Below are 23,534 nucleotides of genomic sequence, written 5' to 3'. Positions count from 1 at the left end.
GTATCAAAAAGGATAATGAGTGTGTATGTGTGTGTGTGTGTGTGTGTGTGTGTGTGTGTGTGTGTGTGTGTGTAAAATCCTGTCCCATCCCACTCCCAGTGAACAGGACTCTCATCCCATCCTGCTCCTGTCCAGCACGACTAAAAAAAAAAAACTTTGTAATTTTTTGTTTTTGAAGGCTGCATATTTTATACATGCACTGAGCATAAAATACTTTGTATAAAGATGGTGTGATGTACATTTTTTTCCTATCTAAAATGCAATTTTTGCCATACAATTTTGTTGGGAAGTATGCAACTCCTCAGTAGGGCTGATGAAAACTTGTGGCACCTCTTCATCACTTAAGTTGCCTATCCCTGCTTTAAACGATTAAAATAGGCAATTTTAATCACTTTCAGGGGGGTGTCAATTATTTTCTGAAATTCTGTATTTACAATCAGGCTCGGTCCTAATCCGTGGTGAACAGCAGAGCTCCACAATAGTTCCCTCATAAATGAAAATGTTTTGTTTTATTGCAGGCCCAACCAACGTGGAAGATCCTGTTCAGTTGTTAATGAAGGATGCGGGTGAGTTAAACCTCTTTTTCATTTCTTCTTTTTACATCGTCACAGTGTTTGGACAAGGGAAAGTCAGCGCTGCCGCTTGGGAGGATTTAACGGCATCCAAAAGTGAATCAAATTGCCTCCCAAGTGGATACGTCGAGTGTTGAGACATCAGTCATCTCCTGGCAGTCTTGATAAAAACACAACTTGATCATGAAGCTGTACACAGTGTGCACTGTTGTAGATAATTACAACTCTGAACGTCAACCCTGTTGAAGAGAAAAATGTGTGATGAGTAAATAATGACCATTTTAACAGCACCCTTAATAGGATCTGACATTCATGATGCGGTTGGGTTGTTGGTACTCAACAGTCTATAATAACCTGAGCTTGCTGTTTGGACCAGGGTCTCTTACTCATCACACAGGCTATTAAAATACTATGTGTGAATGAATAAATCAAAGTTATCATCCAGTGTGTTTCAAACCACAGCCAGCAACTTTAATTCTCTATTTAGCTGCACTTTGAGGGAGGATTGAAGATTATTTAGTGTCTACCAGGAGAAATAAAGCAAATTCCAAGAGGTGGGCGGGGGGGGGTGGGGGGGGGAGTCATTTGCTTTGAATGTCACTCTCATTTGCTTTTTCTATAAGATAAGGGGAATTCAAGTGAAATGGGATGATCAAACTCAATTTTTCATTTACCTTTTTTTTTTTTTAAAAACAATTTGGGCTGGTTGATATCAGCCAGCCAGAATGCCATTATGTCCACATGTTCTTGCAACTCTTGACCCTCCATTTTGTGCTGTTGCCACTACAGTACAGCAACATGGAAAAAGGTAGGAAAAGGCTGGCTTTTGCAAGACCATGTGAAAGGGACCAGCTTTTTCAAACACAAGAGACAGGCACCCCGTATACATGTCAGCAGGAAAAGATCCGAAATTGACTTCCCAACAAAGAATTAGATGTTTATTTACTGTGTCTGTAATCTCTTTAATTGCTTCGAAGAAGTTAGTTGAACTCACCATACCATTAGCAGAGTTTCCGACAGTTCCATTTACCTGTCCAGAATAGTCAACCTCTGGCAGTGTTCCGTTGATAAGAATCCAAACGCTTGCTTCAGCACCTTCGGCCCATCTGTCTTGTCTGACTCTTTGTACTCGCGCATCTGTTAGTCAGAACGAATCAGAGCAAATGTGACCGAGAGGCATGGAGCTGCCCAAGCTGGACAAGCCGCTTGATCACATTTTATTTCATTTTCTATATTTTTTTTTCCCTGTGAGGCATATGTGCACACCACTGTCCTGCTGCCCTGTACTTTGGAGGACATTATCTTGGCTTCCCACTTCCACAGTAGCGAAAGCCCTGCAGTCATCGACATCCTAAGTGCTTCACTTGACTGCATGATTTCACTGTTTCCATAAGAGCATGTGCCATATAGCTGCATCAGACAATCGTTCCATTCCTGTAATTATAACTCTTGTTTAACTGCATTTTGTGTTTCCTTGGGTAGTCTCTGTGTGATATTGAAATTGGTTTGATGAACTGAAGCCTTTGTATGTGAGTAGTATGCAAAGAACCCAGAAATCAGGAACGGGGCAAATACTATTTCACATCACTGTCGAATGCTGTACAAAAATGTACTAGCTTGTTTCAGTTCGGATTCTTGATGATAGAATATTGATTTGTTAACTTTGTTTTATGGCTTTTTCTTGCACTGTCTGCAGTGTTCAACGCAGTGGGATTGGCTGCCTTCGAGCTGTTTGACAATGTGGACTTTGACCAGTGGTTCAAGAATCAGCTTCTCGGGGAGCTGCAAGTCAGCCATCACAGGTGACCTTGCGTTTCTGCTTCAAAGCCATTTATCAAACACTTTAGATTGGGCCAATAATTTGTAAAAAAAAATAAAAATAAAAATAGTATAGATTTATGAAAAAGTATCAAATTGACCAAAGTGTGATCTACAGCGTTCTGGCCCTACGCCAGCAATATGAAATGTGCGTTAATACAAATTAATTGCATTTTATGTAAGAAATAACCGCAAGATGAGTGGTTTTGTCTGAGATGGTCAACAAAGATGAAATATTGCAGCATTCTGAAGATTTTTTTTTTTTTAATTGGAATATAAATAGAAATCTTACTGAAATCTGACTGAAAGTTGGAGTTTGGACCCCCCACCCCCCAAAAAAAGAAAAAAATGTTGCATGTGGGGAAAATATTTTATTGTTAATATTGTTGGCCTTGCCACATTAATATCTTGACTAGATATTGATAGGATAATGTTATATCATTCAGGCCCACTTCAAAGGGTGTGTCGTAGTATATTGTGTTGGTTGATTTTAATCCGTATGATGCAGGTTTTTTTTTTTTTTTTTACATTTAAGTGACAGGAATATTAAAATGTTAATTACAACATTGCCTCTAAGTTAATAAAGATTTTATGACTGTGACATTTTGAGCCTGGAACAAAGGGATTTGTTTATTTCTTATGGGAGGATTTTGATTTGACATTAGAACAACTTGGGTCACGTTATGGATTATGTTTGACATTGGAGGTTTCACTCTTCCATTTGTCAGTGTACCTGGCATTTTGATACACATTCAAAGGTTGGTTTTGCTTCCACTGTCATATAAATTGATCTTCAACTTGGAACATGTTGTTTTTCAAACATCAACAATGTTTACGATTTTTCATATTTCACATTCCTATCAGAGTGACTCCAGCTAATTGCCTATTGACCTCTGTTACGCTATTGAGTTGAATAATCAGCACAGTCAGTATATGCCAAATGCCTCATTAGTACCCAGCCGATATGTGTCGGCTGCATTAGCCACTGCCTGCGTCCACTCATTTGCTCCCGGTCTAGTGACACAGCAGTTGAGGCGGCAGTGCAGCCTCATCACGCTCTCATATCGTCTGCAGACTCAGGCAGCGAGCCGAGAGATGAGCACATTTAAAAAGTGATGAGAAAGTGGGAGAGTGACTGGTGTGAGTGATATGAAGAACAAAGGAGCGGCCTGCAGGCACAAATGCCAGGGCAATCAAAGTACCAACCCGGCAGCGCTCCAAAGATCAGCCACTCAGGCGGCTCTGCACGTCAGCGAGCTGGCACTCTGATGTCACTATGACACTGTTGCTCAGGCGCTTCAGTCCATTTTACTTTGTTTTGCCAACGTGGCTGCTGACTCCAAGGATTTAATGTTTGTTTATTCCGCTGTTGTTTTGATCACAAAAAAACATTCCCATTGTCATTTTCATCATATCAGATGTGAGCAGTAAGTTTCTTTCTGGGGGGGACATTCATGTTTCGTCAAAGTTTGTTCTTACAGAAATATAACATACGCTTGAAGGTATATATCTATCGAGCCAAAAGTTTCTTTCCGACTTCCAATTTTTCTTGTAGAGTTGCTGAAACATTAGAGTGAAACAGAACAAAGCTTCAAATTCAGTTCTGATTTGTTTAGTAAGCCAGTTTGTTCAAGCTTGTACTGGGGAAATATGAATCCCCCCCTTATACCAGTCAGTACTCAGGCAGCAGCAATTCAGACTTACAGACTATTTTATTTTCTCTTGTCTCCAAATCTAGTCTTTCTTCTTGTCTGTCAAAAGCATGTCCGTATACAAGTAGCACTTGGTAAAAGAAATGCAAGGTTTGAGGATTCAACTCTACTGTTTTGCTTCTCACAATCAAGATGTTTCACTGTTTTTGTTGTTTTCTGACTTCCTTTGTCATAGAAATTCAGTTTGGTCTTGCAGAAATGTGATCAATGCTTCATGTTATGGTGACCTATCTGGCCAAAACCTAAATGTCCTCAAGTTTTGATTGAAGGGTTGGTGAAACTTATTGACCGTCTGATGAAGCGGAGGACATAGAAGCAGAAAGCATCATAAAAATAAATGGCTCATTGAATGTGAGAGGACTTGTGGGGTGTGTTGTTTTAATTTCACTTTGTGTCACAAAATGAAGTTGTTATCCTTCTTCATTTAAGGCACATGCAAAATAGTAACTCACCACCAGTTCCTTTTAGTCAGTGTTAGAAGTAGTCAAAGCCCTCCTGCTGAGTTTTTCTTGTTCTACTAGGTTGTACATGCTCCTTGAGTTGTTTGAAGAGACTTTGCAAGACCGATGTAGAAACTTCATGAATATTAAAGTGATTTTTTTTTTTTTTTTGACTGATTGTTATTCGTTTTCCCCCTGTAGCAATTACTGGCATGTTTTTTTTTTTTTGTTCTCTCGTGCATGCATAGCTCTGTGTATGCTTTGTACATGCAGAGGCTGGCCTGCATGTTTCCCAGTGGTGTGCGTTAGTTAGGTCCTCTGACATATGAAGGGGAAAAACATGCTGGTGGGAACAATGTCTTCAGACACCGTGTTGGAGAACCTCACAAAGAACTGTGGCTGTTGTGCTGTAATTATGAAGATAAAAAGAATCCACTTGACATTCGCGTTATATTTAGATACATTCTATCAAAAACAAACTTTGAGACTGTGATTACAGTGGGAAATGCATTTCACCATTGTCGATATACTGTAAGTCATCTACTTGGCAGTATCTCTAAACAAACAAAAAGTCTCATTCAAAGTAGCTTTTCTGGCAGCTTTACCAGTTTCTAAACTTGTCCTTTGCATAAAAGTTGTAGACAATTACCTTTCGGAGAAGCACTGCTTTCAGATGCAGGACAAAGTCCAGAGTCAAATACCCCAAAATGGTACACCAATTTTTATTTCAATATTTTCTCAGTGTTTTTGTATCATTTATTTGTTTGTTTGTTTGTTTGTTTGTTTGTGTGCGTGTGTAAACCAAATCATACTATCCTGTCTACCTACTTTAGGTGCCTCTGGGATGTTTGTCTTCATCCCATTTACCTTTGAACACAAAGAACAAAACTACCTTTGAGTGCCAAGGGAAAAATGTCAAACAGCTGTGGTCAAGCATTTATAAAAATTAGGGGGGGAAAAACACTTGCTTTGGCAGAGAAAGATGCTAGTTTACAAAAAAAAAAAAAGTTTGACACCGCATTATACCCATGCCTGGCCACAAAACTTTCAGGATGGAGCTGAAAAACTCCATCTGCTGCAGGTCTTGTGAAACCTGTGAGCCATGGTGCCCCAAACAGATGTCTGCCTGGACCAGATTTGGTGGCAATGATGTCGCCAAACACACTGATTAGAGTCCAGGTGGACCACATGACATTTGGATCCTCTTCATTAACAAGATGGTCAATGTCCCGATGTCCTTGGTTTGGTCTACAATTCCTCTCTTTACTACCAGTGACATCGCTTGTTCAAAACTACTTTGGGATTTTGCAGGGGCGAAAAAAAACTTTTGTGAGGGTAGGGTTTCAACAACAAATAGTGATTGGATGATTGTTGTGGCTGTAACATCAATGAAATGATTGTCATGTCAAAGTAGTAGCTGAAGAGTAATGCCTCTGGAACACAGTGGGGCTCTGCAAAATAGCCGCAGCGGAGACATATCAGACGAAATGGCAACGCCCTGCTTGTTGCGCAGAATCAATATATATACAACTGTGTGAGCCTTGACACAGCCACACCGGCATCCTGCAACGAGGTGATGAGATGACGTCGGCGCACGCGTCACTTGTGACGTCTGAAACCGAACTATAGCAAGGGCCGGCAGGATTTGCGGACTGTTATCTATTATAAGCAAGTTAATTTGTCAGAGGTATATTTGTGTAGAGGTAAGGCAATTAATCCTGATTGGACCGTCATGCTCACTGGTGTCGGCGCACACAAATAGTGAAGCCTGTGATGTTTATCTTTGAGCTTGCAAATTTAGTGAGTGGCAGAGTTTTGTTTTAGTGTCAGTTCACCTTCATGTTCAATCAAGTGTAATTACCATTCCATTTGATGAGCTGGAAGTGTGATGACTGACCATGTTGGACACCTCACATAAAGGAAAGTAAACTTGCCCACACAGAATGAAAATATGACGACCGTATTGCTCATCCATCATTTGTGCCTTAAATACCCTTTGTGGTACTAATGCCGGATTGCCAAGAAAGCTTTTGTGTCCTGCAGACGTGGTTTGCTCCATTGTCAGACTCCGACAGCATACGAAGAATGTTGCGAAAGAGTGACATTTTTACTTTGCCTTTGATGGGCCTGACCTTTTTAGTTTGCGATATACGAGGTCGGCTCTTTCGCAGAGCGAAAAATGTTCTCCCTTTCGTCTTTCGTTTTCTACGCTGGTACCGCTTTGCACCAGGCTTACACCTGTCATTCAGGTGTGTTATGTAAAGATGCAAAAGGAACTGTTTGCGCGCACAGTAGTTTGCGCGTTTTTTTTTTCTTTCACAAATCTTCAGTGGATCACACGCATCACGCCCGCCACAAGCGCTCAAACACAATTTAGCGCCCGCTATTTGGGATCGTTGTATACATCAAGCCCTGAGACTTTTTGCCTGCTTCCACTTACAAATCTTTGTCAACACTATGTGACGGAAGTCCTCTTTTTTTTAATGTTCTTGAAGAATACCCCACAACTAATCATCTTTTACTCATTTGTGATATCACATGATTCTTAACATGCTCAAGGGGAGCTGTTGTATGCAGCCTGATTAATCAGAGCGCTCTGGGGCTATTGCCAAAGCCATTTTTCTCTGGCAACCGCTGTACCTGCTTGGTCAGGTTGGAAGTGGGCCAGATGCCTCGGTTAAAATAGTGGCTTGTAGAGAATCAAAATGCACTGCGAGACTCAGTTTGGCTCAAAACCTACCTTAATTAGATGCTCATCTGTTCTATTCACTTGATCCACTGCTTCAATGCCATCTTTTCTTTGCGAGACGATAAGTCAACTCCATTTAGGCTCACGAGTAGCTATAAATAAAACATGTTTAACTTCGAATTTCAAAAGACTGACATGTATTGATTGATTCCCCCCCGCCCCCCTCAACACAGCGGTGTTAAGTAATTTTTTTTCATCAAATGTTGATCAGCTCTCAAGCAAATGAGAATTTGAACAAAAACAAAGTACAAAATAATTCAGTCAGAGCATTCAACATCGTTGAACAGATGCAAGACCACTGCTCAGTCATCCAAGTGATAACCGGTGCTCATCTCTATCACGTAAAAATAAAAATAAAAAAATCCACCAAATTCGCTAGAATATCGAAAGCTTTTCGGCATTACACTTGGACTCCAATTCCCACCACGTCCCCAAGAGGCATGGTGCTTCTGTTAAGTCCAGAGTCATGTTCTTGTTCGCTGCAGTTTTTCTTTTCGACATTTGAACACCCCTACAAAATGGCATAACCCCCTAGTAGTGTGCCATATTGCGAATAGTGTACATTCGAACACAGCCCTAGTTTGCTTTTTTGAAGTCACTTCTTCCAACAAATGCTATCTTCCACAGAGAGCTTCCGCAGCATCAGAGAGCTCTCATTGTTCAAAGGTATCAGTCAGGGGAAGGATACAAGAGAATTAACAAGTACAGTATACCATGGAAGACAGTGTGACAATCATCAAGTGGAGAAAATATGGCACAACCATTACCAAGAACTGGACGGCCCACCAAAATTACAAATGAAAAGGCGAGAATGAAAATGGTAAGGGGGTCATATGGAGACATGGTTGAACCTTTTGGCCATCGTATAATATAGTAGTATGGCATAAACACAACACTGCTCATTGGGGGGAAAAAAACAACCAAAAAAAAGGCAAAAACAGCATACCTATAGTGGTGACACCATCATGCTTTGGAGGTTGATTTGTTTTTTCTTTTGCTGTGAAGCCCCTCCGCCCTCAAAAGAAATCACGGGGAAATGCCTACTGGGACATCTGAACTTTATTTGGGGTTAATCCGAGTTACTTGAAAGCGTGGCAGATGTGAGTTGACTCACATTTGACATGAGTTTTGAATGTGATTGCTCAATTCTGAACACAGTCCCATCCCCAGTGTGCACGCGTGTGCGTGTCACCACAATGTCTCAATGATTTATTTTTGCCTCCATATAAAGTATTTCTTTTTTCCCCCCCCCCAACCGAGTTGAACCAAGTTCCATGTCTGTACCTCAATGCAATCTCATTGTTCTCTGCAGGTACAAGCTGATTCGACGGCGAGTCATCTGGCTAATAGGCCAGTGGATCTCAGTCAAATTCAAATCGGACCTTCGCCCTTTACTCTACGAGGTCATTCTTACTCTCATGCAGGATCCGGACTTAGTGGTAAGTCAGCTTCAAAAAAATCCACGGTTACATCGAGCGCGACAATTCAGATTGGCTCACCTCTCTTCAATATGCTATGCTAGTTCCTCAGGGCTTTGCAGGAAATGAAGGCTGGCTGGATAAAGTGTTTTATTTCTTCCCTCGAGGAAGAAGTACCTCACACCCGTAGAAGTGACATTCATTTTATTTAACTGCCAGCATATCAACAAAATGACGAAATCAAGTTTTTTTCCCTTTCCCATTCATTAAGCCAGATAGGCCAACCACAATATGCCGCAATAGTTCACAAACGCAATGTTACTCAAACGTGTAAAATGAAACAAGATGTGCACTGGTTGAGTCATCCGCATGAAGCGACGAGAGAACCACTCGCCGTGCAATCGTGAGCTGCGTCTTGCGTATGGATGCCTTTTCTGTAATTACCTCTCACAGTCTGCTATGATGTAAGCATTACACTACGCGTTTGTTCGTGGTCAATATTTTGATCATGCGTTTCAAGAGTCTACTCATTAAGGGAAAATAAGAGTGCAGCTCTCCCAAACCCCAATGCCCTTTTATATGGTGATGTGAGGGAAGAAAATATACAATTCTTATTCCTTGCTTGCACATGTAATGCCTGCACTTTTCGTGGTGTTTAATTAAATATCTTTACGCTTACGATAGTCTGCGATTGTACATCCCGACAGGAAGTTCTGTTTGCCCTTTTTTTTTTCCCAGCAATACAGTGGCACTTTTACCTACGAATGTCTCTTCAGACGCACTTTATTCAAGAAAATGCGTAGCAAAAGCCGCTGTTAGCTCCTTTACTAGCTCACCAATCATTTTTAGCTCAAGTTCAATATTGGCTGTGTGAATTAGAGCCTCCCAGACCACAATGCGTTACTAGTATTGATCCCAAATGGGCACCAGCTAACAAAAGAAATCACCAAATAAATGTACATGAAAGACAACCTAACATTGGCTCTTTTCTCTAATGACGATGTTCTCTCCTGCTGCTTCTACGTTCGGGTTATGCATACATTTTATGCAAATGCTGAAGAGGATCTAGGATCCAAGCCCCCCCCCCCCACCCCCCTCCCCAAGCATTTGCATTTTCAGTGGGAGGCATTGATTTACTTTGAATTTGTCGCTAAGCTTGCGCTGAAAACGTAAAGCCCCGGCAATATAGGAACAAGTTAATTACTTTGCCTCATCTGCAGGTGAGGGCTTTGAAGATGTTCCAATGTGGATGTTCTCTTAATGGACCTGCAATGGAATACAGTTGTGAACAGTCATTTGTAATTGAGGGACCACAAGTTGAAGTGGATTACTAACCTGATTAAGGAAATGTAATGAACAAGTTTAACTTCAAATATGTTGCGCAGTCCCCCAGCTTAAAGTACTAATATCGCATACGTGTGTGTTTGTGTTGCATTCTTAACAAATTCATTTGGTTTGCCTTCAAACTGTGTATTCGTGATACCACAATGGAAGTTGTCCCACTCTGGAGGTATTTATGGGAATTTAATCTGTTTTATGCTAAACATGTTAAATGTAAATCAACTGCGCCCCAGGTTGAAACCTTTCTTTCTGATTCAGTGAGCTTTGCCAAACTCATTTTCTCCTCATTTATACTTTATAACCAATGCATTTTTCTGTCACACAGTTTAAGAGTGATTATTAATGCTGCACCAATTTTTCAGTTAGGTGCTCAGACAGATAGATTGTTTTTCTCGTGACCCAGATTGTTTTTCTTTTGACCAAATTTCATCAAGTTGTCTTCCACACTTTGCACACTAATTGAAATGGAGTGTGTTTGAATTATTAAAGCCAGTGCCGACAACATCTGACGGGCCTGATGCGTCCGTCATTGTTGGTCCAATATGGCTATTTCTACTTTATAGCATGTGGAAAAGCTGTTGAGTGGATGTTTTTTTTTTCTTTCTTTCTTTCAGTCATTGTGTGAACATCTTTATTTAAAAAAAAAAAAAAAAATTAATAACTCAATGCTTGACAGCACATGCTACCTGTTTACCCTATTCGGCTGCTTTATACAGACATCTTCAACATTTTTCTGCCTCAAAAATGTATTGTAAGAGTTGTACTGCATACCTTGACTAAGGACTGTCCCATCTTAATTTCCTGGGTTATGAGCCATCGCTTTATTGCATTAGTTTATTTTTTGCCGTGTGTTTTGAGTGACGATTTGAGTTAGGAATGCTCAGGTATGCTTTCTCTCAGTAAATAGGTGTTGGTGAAAGCACTGGAAACTGCTACATTTTCAGCAATGTCCTGTGAGCTCTCACTAGCTCTGGGCATGTTCCATCACATATTGTGTTTATTGTAAATATTTTCACATCAGAGTCACTTGATTTTGAGTTTCTTCCAATACCGATTCCCAATCCGATATTTCAGCAATGTGTTAAGAGGGGGAGAAAAAAAATAGAGCGCGTCCAAACGGTCTAATTTTGTTTGCTACCAGCATGTGTAACATTGAACATTGATGTGGCTCAAGCAGTTATTTGGGTAATTTACTTATCTTCTACCCAGTCCAGGTGAAAACAAGTTATTATACACTTTTGTTTTCTTTAAGAAATTGACCAATAACAACACACTACTGTTACTGACTGCTTCTTGTTCTTCAATGTCATGTCTCCACAGTGTGTTATCTAAATTGAAAAAAAATACAGTGGGTATTACACAGCGGAAGATGTGGTCATATACTCTCCCTAAAAGCTCATACTAACCCTTGTAAAACCCCTTTATTGATATTGATAACATTTTGTCGTTTAAAAAAAAAAAGGGAAAAAAACTGCTGACTCGTATTCTCGCCCAGGCATCCGCGCTGGTTGAGGATAAGGGCTGCAAAGCACTAACTGTAATGGACTTTTTAAGTCTCCCACCAATTTCTTCACTCATTTACTTTCCTTAATTCCTGTCTTCCATCTGCTTGCTCTTCCCCCGGGCATCATTACCACCGCCATCACTCTGACACGGCAAGATTGCACCCTTTGGATATGAAAGTGGATGGTGACGTGACTTTGGAAAAGCAAAAGATATATCCAACAAGAGATATTTACATAGCTTTGACAATACTTGGATCTTGTATGTGCCATTTTTTTTCTCTCCGTACAAGAAAGCTTCCTTTATTGCAAGGAAATTTTAATCCACATTACAGCATTAAAATGCACTGTAACTTTATATAAACTGCTTTCTTGGTATGTTATAAAACCTTATGGAACTGAGTGGTTTTATGACTGAGATGAGGAAAACAAATGCTGTAGTATTTTTAAGTTACCAACCTTCAGACATTTTTTTTAACTATCATTAGTCATTGCTGTATCAAAAAATAAACAGCACCCCTTTGACTGTTTTTAGCACTGTCGTACTCTCAAAACTCTTAAGTTGATTTTGAATGTGCTTGAAAAGTGCTTGGATTTGACCTTGGTATCCCCCCCCCCACACACACACACACACACACACACACACACACACACAACTTAGCTAATGGATTTCTGTGACATTTACTGCCCAGTCAATTAATGTGATGAGAAGTTCTCATCTACTTTCCACAATTTTTACACCTTAGTTGGTGAGTACATCATTTGTGCATTATGAGCCTGTTAACATTTGGAGGCTGAGGTTGTTTTGCCATTGCAGGGACTTGGGGTATGTCGCAGTTTACCATAGCTGACCTCATGTTGCACTTGTTTCGACAGTAAACTTTGTTGGGACTTTATCCACAGCCCAGTCATGCTCTCCTTTTTGGTTTAATTTCTCAAAGACACCAAGATACAATAATCACATCTACACTATGAGCAGAATTCTTAATCCATTGATTGATTATTGTGTCTATAACTAATCCAGACTGAACTGATGAGAAAGTTTATTTTTTTTTCCTTTGTTTTTTCCCCCCCCCACAGGTGCGGATTGAGACGGCTACAACTCTGAAGCTCAATATCCTTTCAGAATTTAGACGATTGCTGGCCAAGAAGTGGTCTGAAGTAGGTGGTCTCAAATGGCAATTTTGTCCCGTAGCTATATTTGGAGCCCTGTTGTACCTCCACCCAAGGCCTAAGTGCCTTGAAACTCTCTAAATACATAGGAGAGTTCCCAGATGTGAGAATAAATCAGTTGAAACCCCACCAATACAAAACTTTTCCAAAATATGTATTGTGTGATGAAACAAATCCTCTTTTAATGTCATTAATGTCGGTTAATGTCTTGTCTGGCGTGTTGGGGCATTTCAGAAGGAGCCCGGAAAAAAGTGTTTCTGTGAAAAGCTAAGGAAAGAGATTACACACACACACACACACACACACACACACACACACACACACACACACACACACACACACACACACACACACCAAAAAATAAAAGCGCGAGTACGTGTTGGTGAATTTGTAAATAATGAATGCCAAATATAGGGGGGAGTACAGCACATTGTATTTACAATATAATTAGGCTGCTATCCCGTCACTGGGGTTGTCTCCAATCATGTATTTCTTGCTGTGATTTTATTATTATTTATTTATTTTATTTTTTGGGGGTTGCCTATATTTCTCCAGTTTTACTCTGCCCTTAACTCTCACCGCTACCTGTCGATGACTTTGAATTCCGGACAGAGCAGTTCCTCCCCGTGAGTACTTGTTTCGCCTCTGTTCAAGGCTTGTTGTTTAAATTGAGAAGATATTCACAGTGACTCTTTACCACTCCACACAGTACTTGGAGTCCATATTCGGTCTGCTCTTCCAACTGTTGCAGCAGGTGACAGAGTGTGACACCAAAATGCAGGTGCTCCATGTCATCTCCTGCGTTATTGAAAGAGTCAACACGCAGGTGAGGTTTGGCAGACTCAGAATCCGAGAATTTTTCTTTTTTTTTTTTTTTTCCCCAAGCAAAAAAGAAATGTTTTTGAGCGAGACCCAGCGCTGCAGTCTGCTGCTGCTGGTGCTTGGCGGCAACATCACTCAAAGTAATCACCCAGGGGGGTCTTCCCACAAAGGATCTCAATGATTTGTCATACTGACAGTGGTAACACAAATGACTTTAACGGCAAGTCTTTAGGCGGCTTTACGCCCATGTCATTCCGCACTTAACCCTGTGGCGCAGTTCCCCCTTGCACCACAGTGATTTAATTCAAGGCCATACCAAAATGATTATATATTTTTGCATTCAATAATTTGCCCCCATCCACATGTCTGCCAACACTCGGGGAGGGGGGAAAAAAAAAGCTGACCCTCTTAATGACCTCCTCAGACTCCTTTCAGATTCACTTTAAGCACCTTGCATTAAACGATGCCTTGACTTCAATCTGTCACAGAAATGGCTTTCATCCATGTGAACTGTCAGTCTGGTTAAGTCTTCCCCCAGTCCCCGACCCTGACTAAACCTCCAGAGTCAGCGCGAATCTTATTAACATTCTAACCCTGCCAGAAAGGGATTTTGACCCACAAAGGCAGTTGGGAGATTGAGAAAAATACACACTGAGTGTAGATGATGACAGGAAAAAAAAGGCAACTTTTTTTTGTTTTCACGTTTGTCATATGAAGGGTTTGTTAGCAGGATCGATGTCTTCATTTCTGGCTCTGTCCGTGTCTCCTACCGTTTCACTCTCCAGTCCAGCTTGTTACAAAGTTGCGGAATCAAGCAAAAGATCCCAGTGTGGGTTATGCAACCTGGTCACAAAACCATCACAGGGTACATGAGCATCTAGTGCATTTTGCCACCAGGAAGAAAACAATTGTTTTGAAGTTAAATCTCGACTACGTCTCCCAACATTTTTTGGGGGGGGGGGTAAATTCTCCAATTAGCCTCCGGCTTGTTCATACCATATCACATTAACTGCGATGCATAGTGAGGACGGCATAGTGGGCTGATTATGTATATTACATTGTCATTATGAGAGCATCTTACACTTCATTTCAACTTGGAATGCAGCTGCTGTTTGAACTACAATAAACCACAAATGGGATGCTGCATATTAACACAGTCAAGGACATCATCATCATCTCCTAGAGATTTATGTTGCTTTTAGACTAGCTGCGTAAAAACTACGTGCATTGTTTTTTTGTTTTTTTCCAATCCGTTCTGTGAGGTTGGCTGATTTCCAAATTGTTTATGTGAATTGTTCCAGGATCAAACTGCCATCATCAAATTTTAAACTGTACCGGCAAAATTATCATTACCATTTCATATGCGTCAAAGTGTAAAGTTAAACCTCTGAAAGTAAAGCTACTCAGCTTTTAAACAAAGGAACAAATACATGCTAAGTTACAATCTGCTTTGGGAAAAAATTTACCAGGCCACCTTTCTTATTATATATCACTAGTAGCTTTTTAAGGTGACACTTGTGGAGTTAAATGAGTTGAAGCACGTGAGTTCATAGTTTTTTATTTTCGTTGTATTTTTTATTTTTTTTTATTAGATTTTACTGGTGTTTGTAGAGGTTTTACTGTACTGGTACTGTATACCGTTTCACGCCTCGTCCGAGCTGCTGTTAATTGAATGAACACCATTGTCATTTATGAAGGATATGAAGATGTTTCATCTTTAAGTATTAATTGGCATCACTTAGTTTCGATAATGCTCTCGATAATTCTGCAGTGAGATCATTTTTAATACATTTGGATATTGCTGCTGTGGTATCTTAAGTTTGTGTTCTGTCCTACAATTAGCTTTCATTTTGAAGTACACTTGTTTTTGTCTTTTTTTTTCAGATCCGACCATATGTAGGTTGTCTGGTGCAGTACTTGCCCCTGCTTTGGAAGCAATCCGAAGACCACAACATGCTACGATGTGCCATACTCACCACTCTTATTCACCTTGTGCAGGTAGGACCCGTTCCAAATCACGGATTTGCCTTGCCTGTACCGCAAATTTTTCTCATGTTAGCAGTGCTTGTTCTCAGAAGTATTTTCATTCTGTTGAAGTCCCTGCAAAACAACTCAAGGGACGCAGTAGTCTCTCCTAATGAACAAAACAACACCAGTCAGCTTGACAATGTTCTGTGCTGCACAACACCATCTCATTTGTTACCCGCAGTGTCATGCAGCAGTCACAGAGGGGCATGAACCGAAGATAGTGGCATGTTTACACCCAATTATTGTCTTGTCACTGTCTAGAAAAAGGTATTCTTGTGATTTTTAAGACAGATTTTTCGTAAGACTCTTACGGAAAAGAGATTTTATTTTCCAACTTCTACACGGACCACACACACTCTTACAAGCCCTGCTCACACATGGGTTAATGGACCAAAAATCCTCATTAACCTAAAACCATGTTCAAGTGTCAAATCTTAAGTGGTGCTGAGTAAAGTCTGTGCTTTTCAAATGCCACAGGCTGAGTGGCAGTCAACTTAGCACTTTTCAGTGACAGGCTGCCATTACAGGAATGTCAGAAAGTTATTACCCCCCCCCCCCGCCCCCCAAAAAAAAACTTAAAATGGATGGAAACCATAAAAAAAAATAATAATTAAAAAATAATAACCCACTGCTCACGCTTTCCACACATTTAAAACTTTGGAAATATGTTTAAATTGCTTAGTGTTTTTGTTTTTGCTTGGTTTTTTTTTTTTAATGAATGTATTTTAGTGACTAGTTAGTGCCCGATAGGTTTGCCTGTGAAGTTTTTGGCTGTGAGCTGAGGCCAACAGCAGCTCCTGTGTGAGTATGCTCATCGCTAATGTTGTTTGTACTGTTTTGCCAGCATTCAATATCCATCCATTTTCAACACCACGAGGAGTTGCTGGAGCCTATGCCAGCTCACTTCGGGTGTAAAGCATATAACACCCTGAACTGGTCGCCAGTCAGTTGCAGGGCACATATAGAGACAAACAACCATTCACATCCACATTCACACCGTCACTGAGTGGGAACCGATCCTACGCTGCCCGCACACAAGTCCGGCGTGTGTACCACTACCCTATCAGAGACACTGGCATTCAATAAACATCTGAAAACTCCAACATCCCTGACTGTAATGAATGTTATGGCTTTAGAAAATGAATGAAATGATGGAAGGAATTCACCTTTTAAGCATTGAATGCAGCTTCTTTCAATAACGCTTGATTGATTGGTTAGCTTTTAAAATTGTTTCAGTGTGTCCCTCATAAAGGAAAATTCCATTGTTCCCTCGATACCAGTGCCCCTTGTAATGTCATTCAATCTATATGACCAGTAAATAGTCGCTGAACTTCAGCTTTAATTTACACCCACTTTTCGCTAACCAATTGAAGTAAATCGACTTCAAGTGCTTTTAAATTGGAGGCTATAAAATGCACATTGCTTTCAAAAGCAATCATTCTGTCTTGGCGCATGTAGTTTGTTCAAGATAAGTCGATGGAATCTCCCTGGAACCAAGATACTGTGTTATTTAGTACAAGCTATGCACATATATATGTATCCCTCCTGAATGCATCTTACATCTCCCAAGACAGTTATGTTCTTAATAATCGAACAAAGGAATGTTTTGGTCCAAGATGCAGAACTGAATCCCGTGACACAATGTGTTACATTCGGTATAAATGAGTCTGTGCTTTATTGTACTGAACTTTACCCAACTTATGTTCCACTTCATTCTTAGACGATCTGCATAGATCACCCATTAAACTGAAAGTACAGTTTTTAAACTCCTCATCTTACATTGATCTCTCTTTTTTTTTTTTTTGTCAGGGCCTCGGTGCAGAGAGCAAGAACCTGTACCCCTTCCTTCTTCCTGTCATCCAACTAAGCACAGATGTCTCCCAGCCACCTCATGTGTATTTGCTGGAAGATGGATTGGCGCTTTGGTACGATGCCTACCGGTGTTTTTTGTGGACCACCACGGTATATTCTGTATGCTGCAAAAAACCAGTAGCGTTCATCAGATTGAACATGAACTATCCTGTCTTTGTACCGTATTCAATTGAATCTAGGTTGAAATGGATTTGCAAATCGTTATATTCTGCGTTTATTCATGTTTTACGCAGTGTCCCAACTTGAATGGAATTGGGTTTTATAAATGTGTAGAAGCCAAATGCTATCGCTTACAATATGACACAGGCACTGGTAAATGGGTTGCCCCTTGTCATTATGTTTTAATTCTGCTTCTATAAATAAAGATATATTTCCATCCACTCGGGCATAGACGGCGCTGTGGCTACATAGCGTAGTGCATGGTCTCTCTTCTCACCGAATGTTTTGGGTACATTTGAAAGAACACTCTCATATCACCTTTTGTTGCACCTGCGAAATGGTTGGCCGAGTGGCGGGGATTTTTTTTTTTTTTTGCAGGTGTTACCATTTTTTTGTTGCCCTCCTGTCATCTCTTGTCTTTTTAACTCTTGTCCTTAATCTCTGTCTTTGTGTTGCCGCCGAGCACTGCAGGATTAGCGTGATGTAAGGGCTTGGGGCAAAAAAAAAAAAAAAAGCCTCAGTTTCCGTCCTGTTCTTTTATCTTCTCCGATAAACAGTCCCGCTTAAAATATCCATTTGCTTTGTTTACAGTTAGGTTGTCATCCCATTCGGGTTTTATCTCGTGTCAACTTGCTCTCTTGATTGATATCAGTTATTTGTTGTGTAGAAGATCAAATCTTTCCGCTCGAATTCTCATACATATAGAGAAAAAGCCACATGTGTTTGACAACGGTGTTGAAGATAAACTGTTCCATTTTTTTTTTCCTCCAGTTTCAAAGGTTGTGAGACTTTTAACAAAAGGCTTCTCTTCTCCCTCGGCCCTCTCTTCATGCAGGTATGTGACCTTGGAGAACAGTCCTGCCATCACCCCCGAGCTGCTCAGAATTTTCCAGAACATGTCAGCTCTACTGGGTGAGTCCTCTTGAGATTTGTTTCTGCTCTTTTAGTTTGGATTATTCCTCACCCCGTCAAACAACATCATGACGTACTTCATTCCAGCATTCATACATGTGTTGGATACTAAAAAGGCTTCATGCATATGCAAGCATTCTGACGGGATGACAGATGTTTCTGTCAGCACGCCACGAGCTGGGTATGGCATCGGCACGTCGAGGTCAAATATGCGAGACACCGACAGATGCTGGCAAAATGTACAGCGTGAACAGCTCCAATTTACAAAAATAACTTCTTGCTGATACTGTTTTGTGGATCCCAAAGGGGGAAGTTCACTTTCTCTATGCTGTTTGAAGTATGCAATACACTACAGAGAACCAATTCACACACTCTCAAGGGAGAGATGAGTGACGTAGCGGCTCACCAGAAAAAAAAAAAAAAAAAAAAAAAAAAATCCCTCATGTCATGGCCGGGGCCATTTAGGTACTTAAAATGTGCAAATCTATTTTTATAATAGTAAATAACACAGTGTTACTATCCATCCATTTTCTATATGGTCTCAGGAGCGAGATGCAGGGTTCCGGGGTTCAATGTTTAGGCTGCAAATTATTGTTATTAATTTTTTTATCAAAGCCATAGTCAAGATAAATTACAGATAATCCTTAAATCAGTTGTTGAGTGCTGTTAAAATGCCACGCAGAATAACAGCATGTAAAAAATGTCAACACGTTTTAATTTCTTTTTTACTTTGTTTTATAGTTTAGTGTAATAATCAACAATAACAGGTGTGCACATGTAGGCACAGCATGCTCTTGTCATGTAGTCGCATTTTTAACGTAAAAGTCTGAATTGCATCCAAATGGCCTTCAATTGAAAAGTCGAAAATTTAACACACCTAAGACTGCCGACACCACAAATTTTTACCGATATCTATTTCTGATCAACGAGCGTGTAACTGGAAAGAAACTCAACATCTTGTGTGGATAAAACTTGTTGGTTGTGAAGCAAAGCTCACATTGCCGAAATCATCAAGAAATATAAAGGCGTTGAATTTTTGAGTAAACATACTTCGAATGTAACCCTGAAGAAGCAGACGGCTGAAAGCTCCCGTATGAATAACAAGATTTGTAAGCATGAAAAGCAGCCGGGCAGTCACATTCTTGACGTTGTACGATCCTGTTGTGAGGAATCACATTGATATTTACAGAACGAGGACAGAAAATTGGTACGACCCTGTGTGATGAGCCCGGCTGTTATGACATCACACTGAAGCAGCCTGTAATGATCTTGCCGATGGCTCTGCCAAGCTCTGTCGGCAGGCCAGTAACTGGTGTTAGACAGAAAAGAACTGTGTGATTGAGCACTCCGGATGCTGCTTTTTTTCTGAGACTTTTTAAGATATGTGTGTTGAGGAACCGTATTGATTTGGCGCCTCCGCTACACACTGAATGAGACGGACTAATAAGAACGCTGGTTCAGACTTATTGGCTTACTGTAGCATTGGATCATTCCAAGCATGGATTGGAATCAAAGAGATTTAAGAGAACAGGACCAGGCATACATCTTCATCTTGCAGGGGGAAACTTTTGGCTTGCGGGCCATATGTGGCGAGAGGATTAAGATCCAACTTCTTTTGCCCTTCTAAAAGCAAATCAAGCATTTGTGGACCTGAAAAAAAGAAAAGACTGAAATGACTTTCTGTATGACCCTTGAAGGACTTCGTCATCATCATCATCACCAAAACTTGAAACGTGACAGTTTATTTCCTTTACTTTCTTTTTCTATCTTTTATAATGCCACAATATGACATTGATTTCCTGTTACACTGTTCTGGCCATGCCTTCCTTAATCAAGATCAAGGGAGCATCATGGAAACCTGATTTTGTCAACTATTATTATCGTGGGATGAGTTTACGAATGCTGGCTTTGATGTTTGACAAATGACAAGTTGAGAATACTCAGTGTGTAGAACCAATTAATTAAGATACTGTGGATAAAGTGAGCTATCTTATATTCATCCCTAGAGGGGAAATTGAGGTGTCACACTAGTTAAAAAAAAAAAGTAAAATATTTAGTTTCAAAGAAAATTATTTCTCTTTCAAAACGTAAAATCTGTTGGTGATATTGAAACCATTCTGCTGCATGTCTTATGTCCATGCTGTTTCGCTACTAACCTGTTGTTGATCTCCAAGTGTATGAATTTGGGGTCAGATTGCTCAGAGGAGGGAGAAAATTATTGTACAGACGGTCCAGTTTTTATCCCTGTTGTTGATCCGTGTGAGAGCGCTGGGATGCTGAAATTATAATTTCGCAATCACAGCTCTAACAGCTGTTAGTTAGTTTGTCCGTTTTGTTGGCGTGTAACTTCGCATTGCCCATATTAATCAATGGAAGGAAACGTTTCAATTTCCCGTCCCATTCAGCCTTATCTTTCAGTTAACTTCATTTTAGCGCCGGCTGTTGTCCTACTCCATATTCTCTTATGGGATTCACCGAGGAGATGCCACCCAACTCCATGTAAGAGGCAAAAGTATTGACAAGACGAGATGGCATGGCCCAGAAAAGAGAGTTTTTAAAAATGAATGTAGTACTTTTCTGTTCTTCCAGAAGCCAGCTGAAAACCTTTTGTGTCCCATGTTGTGAGGTGGTGACTTTATTATAACCAAACAGAACTCCGAGCAGCAGAGCTACACGCCTGAAGCTCAAATGAATGTTCCTCATGATAGCGTGGATTTTAGTGCAACGTAAATGAGCATTTACTGTAGCTATGTCTCAGTCATAAAGGAATGTGTCAGTGCCGATGCTGAGACGAAATGCAACACTTTTATTTTGTTTGACGTGTTTGCTACGCTAATGAAAACAAGAGGTATGGACCTTTGCCCTTGCAACGAACCCCTCCCAATTTTAATCAAAGTTCCCTGTTAAATCATTTCCAACACACATTTTTAATAAAACATAAGTAGAGCCTACAATTCAGCAAATATGTATACAATAAATCTTAATCCTACAGGTTAGCCTCAGCAATTTCTCAGTCTGAATTTGGGGCCCAATACATCCCTGACCACATCTCTCCCTAACATGCATGAGACATTTACTGGAAGAATGTGCAGATCAACAAGCCATTCTTGGTCATGGCTGCAACATTGCTCGCTTGACTTTCTTCCTCATGGAGTGTTTGTTTCAATATCTCTGCAGTTCCTTCTTTTTAACTTTAATTGCTAACCAAAAGTAAATCCGGCTAAGAAAACCGAGGCAGCTGGTTGTCCTCGATGACACGGTGAGGCTGCATGTGCACCCTTGTGTGCATGGCATCACCATGGCAACCCTCCTCTTTCTCGCTAGGCTGCTATTGTTGCGGTTTTTAGATCATAATTAAAATACAATTAGCGGCACAATTTGAGGCCGGAGATTATTTTAATAATATTCTGCGGGCAGGTCATACAGTTTTAACATAAAAAGTGTTGCGGAACTTCTGTCACCTGATTTACCCAAAAGACTTCTACTTTTTTATTTATTTATTTTTTTGAGCAAGTCACAGTAGCACATTTAAAGCTCAGTAATTGCCTTGAATGTGATTGCAAGGGCAAATCTCCAGTTGCTCTAATGAAAGATAATAGCTCTGAATGATGGCAGCAGGTAGGGCAAATTACACCACATTAAAAAAAAAAAAATTGTCACTTTAATGCAGTAGACAGGAAAATATGAAGGGCATTATTTTGGGAAAACAATTTCAAGCCTGCATTTCCACATAAGTCTAAAGAACATGCAGGAAATTAACTTAGCCCTTCTATTTTTTTTTTTCTTCCAAAATAGTCAGTTATCACATTTGGCTCCTTTTTATCGCAGCATCCGGCGGTTCATTTATTTTTGCCCGTGGAGAGCAGTGCAGAGATGTGGGCCATAGAAAAGCGTCTGGCTGGGATTGGTGTCGCAGCTTGCCAGGTATGTGGCCTGGTCTGCCTGATAAAAGAGCCCCCGCTCCATCACCGCTAAACTGGAGCAACAAATTCCCTAATTAGAATGTCAAGAGCCTTGCCTTGGCCTTGCTCAACGAGCACTTTTCTCTGTGTAATACTGCTCCCCCCCCAAGCAGGGCGCATTTCAGCCATGTGTGGAACACCACCAAGAAGACACATTAACAGCGGCATTTTTTTTTTTTTTTTTTTTTGTCGTTGTCGACACTTCACTGACAGCTCAAGTGTTCATTGATCTAACAGCAGTTTTATTTAATGCTGCTATATTTGTGTGTTCTAAGTACACAAATTCACTGCTTGAAAACAAATAAAAGTTGTAAATTCTGACAGAAATGGCCCACTTTGTAAAGGGCTGCTGGTACTTTCCCAGATTTGTAAATACTTAACAAGGCAACTGGACCACATTGTTAAAACCTTTGAATTGTAATTGCTTTTGTTGTCTATTAAGTGTGCAAGTCAGGTTTATTTGCACTTTGAATTTTGAAACAACGATTTTCTCTCCAAACAAAATTATTACTTGAGCCTGACGTCTTGTGTTGCGTGACCACATACACTTATGCCGCTGCAAAAACTAGTTTATTGACCATTTGTGACAGCAAAATTAAATTATTGCTGGGACCATAAATTTATATCAGCTTGAAACATAGTGCAGCTGTAAGGTGCTTGGAAGCAAAATTTATCATTTATGTCCTTAATAGTGCTTGAATAAGACTTTTAAACCTGCATAGTGTCTGCACACATTATTTTCCTTAAAACTTAAACATAATTTTTAAGCATAACTCGTGGAAAAACAAAACAAAACTACATTTGCTGAAACAAGACAACTACCTCAATTATATATTTGCGTCAATGTGAAGTATTGGAACGGCTGCAGGGAATTGAAAGCAAATTTGTTTGCAATACTCAGACAGTGTGCTATTTTGTCAAGCTGTTTCTGTTCATTCATGGGCACTCGGGTTTCCCCGGCTTCATTTGTACGAGCAAGTTGCCGATGATAAAAATCTCCTGTGCTCTGAAATGTACGACGCGACGTGAACCCGAGATGAGAATTCATTATTTC

At 40.3% G+C, this 23,534-nt stretch overlaps 1 protein-coding gene across 1 annotated transcript in view; it reads left to right on the top strand.

Moving 5' to 3' along the window:
• ipo11 (importin 11) overlaps positions 1-23,534 on the top strand; it is an 88,778-nt gene that overhangs the window by 34,534 nt on the left and 30,710 nt on the right. Inside the window, exons 13-21 of the mRNA XM_019872711.1 lie at positions 519-566; positions 2,269-2,374; positions 8,604-8,730; positions 12,633-12,666; positions 13,311-13,351; positions 13,435-13,551; positions 15,432-15,545; positions 17,385-17,500; positions 18,442-18,518. Coding sequence (XP_019728270.1) covers positions 519-566; positions 2,269-2,374; positions 8,604-8,730; positions 12,633-12,666; positions 13,311-13,351; positions 13,435-13,551; positions 15,432-15,545; positions 17,385-17,500; positions 18,442-18,518 — 780 coding nt within the window. The remainder of the gene's footprint in view (positions 1-518; positions 567-2,268; positions 2,375-8,603; positions 8,731-12,632; positions 12,667-13,310; positions 13,352-13,434; positions 13,552-15,431; positions 15,546-17,384; positions 17,501-18,441; positions 18,519-23,534) is intronic.

Source organism: Hippocampus comes, unplaced genomic scaffold, assembly GCF_001891065.2.
Source record: "Hippocampus comes isolate QL1 unplaced genomic scaffold, H_comes_QL1_v1.1 scaffold4, whole genome shotgun sequence".
Lineage (NCBI taxonomy): Eukaryota > Metazoa > Chordata > Actinopteri > Syngnathiformes > Syngnathidae > Hippocampus > Hippocampus comes.
The sequence above is the reverse complement of the archived record's forward strand: the minus strand, read 5'-3'. Positions and strand labels throughout refer to the sequence as shown.